Source organism: Montipora foliosa, chromosome 3 (genome assembly GCF_036669935.1).
Source record: "Montipora foliosa isolate CH-2021 chromosome 3, ASM3666993v2, whole genome shotgun sequence".
Lineage (NCBI taxonomy): Eukaryota > Metazoa > Cnidaria > Anthozoa > Scleractinia > Acroporidae > Montipora > Montipora foliosa.
This window is the reverse complement of record NC_090871.1, coordinates 36,165,893-36,168,392: the sequence shown is the minus strand read 5'-3', so window position 1 is coordinate 36,168,392 and position 2,500 is coordinate 36,165,893. Positions and strand designations below refer to the sequence as shown.

Sequence of the window (2,500 nt, the reverse complement as noted above, 5' to 3'; positions counted from 1 at the left end):
ACTTGAGTAATGGAGCGAATGGATACTGAGGCAGCTAGTAGCTTGTAGCTCTAGAAAAGGCTTATGATAGAGTGCCAAGGGAATTAGTCTACTGGTGCCTGAGGAAACGAAATGTGCCTGAGACCCTTTTTCAACTGATCATCGTAACCGATATAGACATCAACGTAGGGTTACATAAGGGCTAGGGACCGCGTTCCTTCCTTTTTTGTGGTTTTGGATACAATAATTGATGGATTTAGGAAAGGCGCACCAGGGGATATCTTATTTGCGGATGACCTTATGGTGATTGCTGAGTCTGTAGAACAACTTCAGAAAAAATGGATCAAGTGGCAAGAAGGAATGGCCAAGCATGGCTTTCATGTGCAGTGAGTCAAGAAGAAATATTAACATTATCGATTGTAATGGACATCCCTTAAAACGAGTGGGTGAATTCAAATACCTTGGACTTACAGTAAGTGAAAAAGGAGGCTCAGAAGCTGCTGTCAAATCAACAATGAGTGCTGTATGAGCCAAATGGAAAGAATATACTGTAATTATCTACGATAAAAGGATGGCAAGGATGGTTTTGTACTTACTCCACTGCTTTCAGTTCAGATATATCCCTACCCAACTCAACCTATCAGAACCTTACTCATACATTGTCTTGTTTAAATATGTCTTGTTTAAATATTTATCTGATATGCCCAATAAAGTCGTTAAAAAAAAAAAAAAAATTCATAACTGATGGTGGTTCAGGTAACTCGCACGCATCTTTATTAGCACTAATAGTGTGGTTAAGCAGTTTTAATTGTAATCCAGTTAGATTTGAGGAAAATGGCTACGACCTATCGAACTAACATTATCTGCCGCAAAAATTCAAATTCAAATTGTCTCATTTTCATCTTGTGATGTTAAAGGGAAACGGCTTCAACAATTACTTCAACATCCGTTTGATTTTGTTGAACAGCATTGTTGAAACCCATTCCCTTCCTTCGACCCTGTTGAAGCATGTTAAGTTGATGTTGAATCGATGTTGAATGTGTATGAGTCTAAAAGCGTTTAAACTTTGCTTCAACAAGAATTCAATGTTGAATGAAGCTAAAGCCATTTGGTCTCCTCTTTCAACATAGTTGGGTATGCCCGTGGGCACTTATCGGTCTCTGAATGACTTGTCCTTGTCCTCATCCATAGTAACAACCACGGCTGCAGCCTGGGACTGAATACAGCGCCTCTCGTAACGTTTGGTGAATCAAATGTTGATGATGTGTTTAAATCATTTTCCTAACCCAGTGGGCAACATCGTTCAACAAAATCGAACGGATCTTGAAGTCCTTTTCCCTTAAAAACAACAACATCCGCAGAAATTTATATGCTTGGGCTATACTAGTTTTATATGTTTTTATTTTTTGAGCATGCACGTGCTCCCGTGCCTGCTGGATCTCATTAATCAGGCCTGTGGAAGTCAAGCGTATTTATCGAATCTCTAATATTGATTAGTGCACGTAAGACCGTCTCGAAAAACAAAAGAGCGTGCATCACGCGCTGGAGGCCGAACCTGATAGCAATGGCGTAGCATTGCTGTCGACCCTTCTTGGAACTACGCACGTGTCGAGTAAGACGTCGTGTCTCAAAGCGGTGCCATTTATTTATTTAACGTACTTTCCCTGCGGATTGGTCCAAATGCGCTTTTCAACAGAACGCAGCTCAAGACATATTCTAAATCAAACATGGAAAAAACATGCTGGAAAAAGAAATACTTACAAAGCGTGGTCGATTCAAAGTACGTGCATCCTCTAATTCCAACTCGCAGGGTCGATCTTACTGTGTGTTTACCTTACCTTGTTTGGGTAGAGAATTATTCATCACGGTACATTTGAACCCACAAATTACAAGCGCCCAACATCAGTGTCTTTATAGCTCAGTTGGTTAGAGCGGCGCACCGGCATTACGAGGTGACGACTTCAAATTCCGTTGAAATTCCGAAATTTTCATGCTGCTCTACGCAGTTGCTAAAATTGTGTTCATAACTGCTAGGATTGTAACTTCACTTGAATTCATATACGTGGTTCAACATGTTTTATTTCATATATCATCTAGTTCCAAGGAAATAAACGATGAAACAGCAAAAATGAACTGGGTATGATGTGCCGTCATTTCAGGTAGATTGTACGACAGTAAAGGCAACAGGAGAAAATGGTGGACCAACTCAACACTTGTTAAATTTCATCGAAACTCTCGCTGTTTGGAGAATCAGTATTCAAACTTCACATTTTATGGACATAAGGTATAGCAAAAATCTAATTCATTTTGTCCCTGATCGATTTTCGGTTTTCTTCTGAAAACAATGCCGATTAAATATCAATTAATTTTGTAGATAAATGGCAAGAGGACATTATCCGAAAATATTGCTGACAACGGCGCTGTCAGAGTTGCACTCGAGGTTTGTTTATTTGCTTACTACTAATTATCCTAATTATCAGTACTGGTTATAGATGTATATGTTGTGGTTTAATTTTGCTCT

General features: G+C 39.3%; 1 protein-coding gene across 2 annotated transcripts in view; it reads left to right on the top strand.

The window, feature by feature from the left end:
* LOC137997364 (endothelin-converting enzyme homolog) overlaps positions 1-2,500 on the top strand; it is a 106,658-nt gene that overhangs the window by 62,913 nt on the left and 41,245 nt on the right. For both annotated transcript variants that reach the window (XM_068843312.1, XM_068843311.1), the window contains exons 15-16: positions 2,139-2,263; positions 2,354-2,419. In XM_068843312.1, the coding sequence (XP_068699413.1) occupies positions 2,139-2,263; positions 2,354-2,419 (191 nt within the window). The remainder of the gene's footprint in view (positions 1-2,138; positions 2,264-2,353; positions 2,420-2,500) is intronic.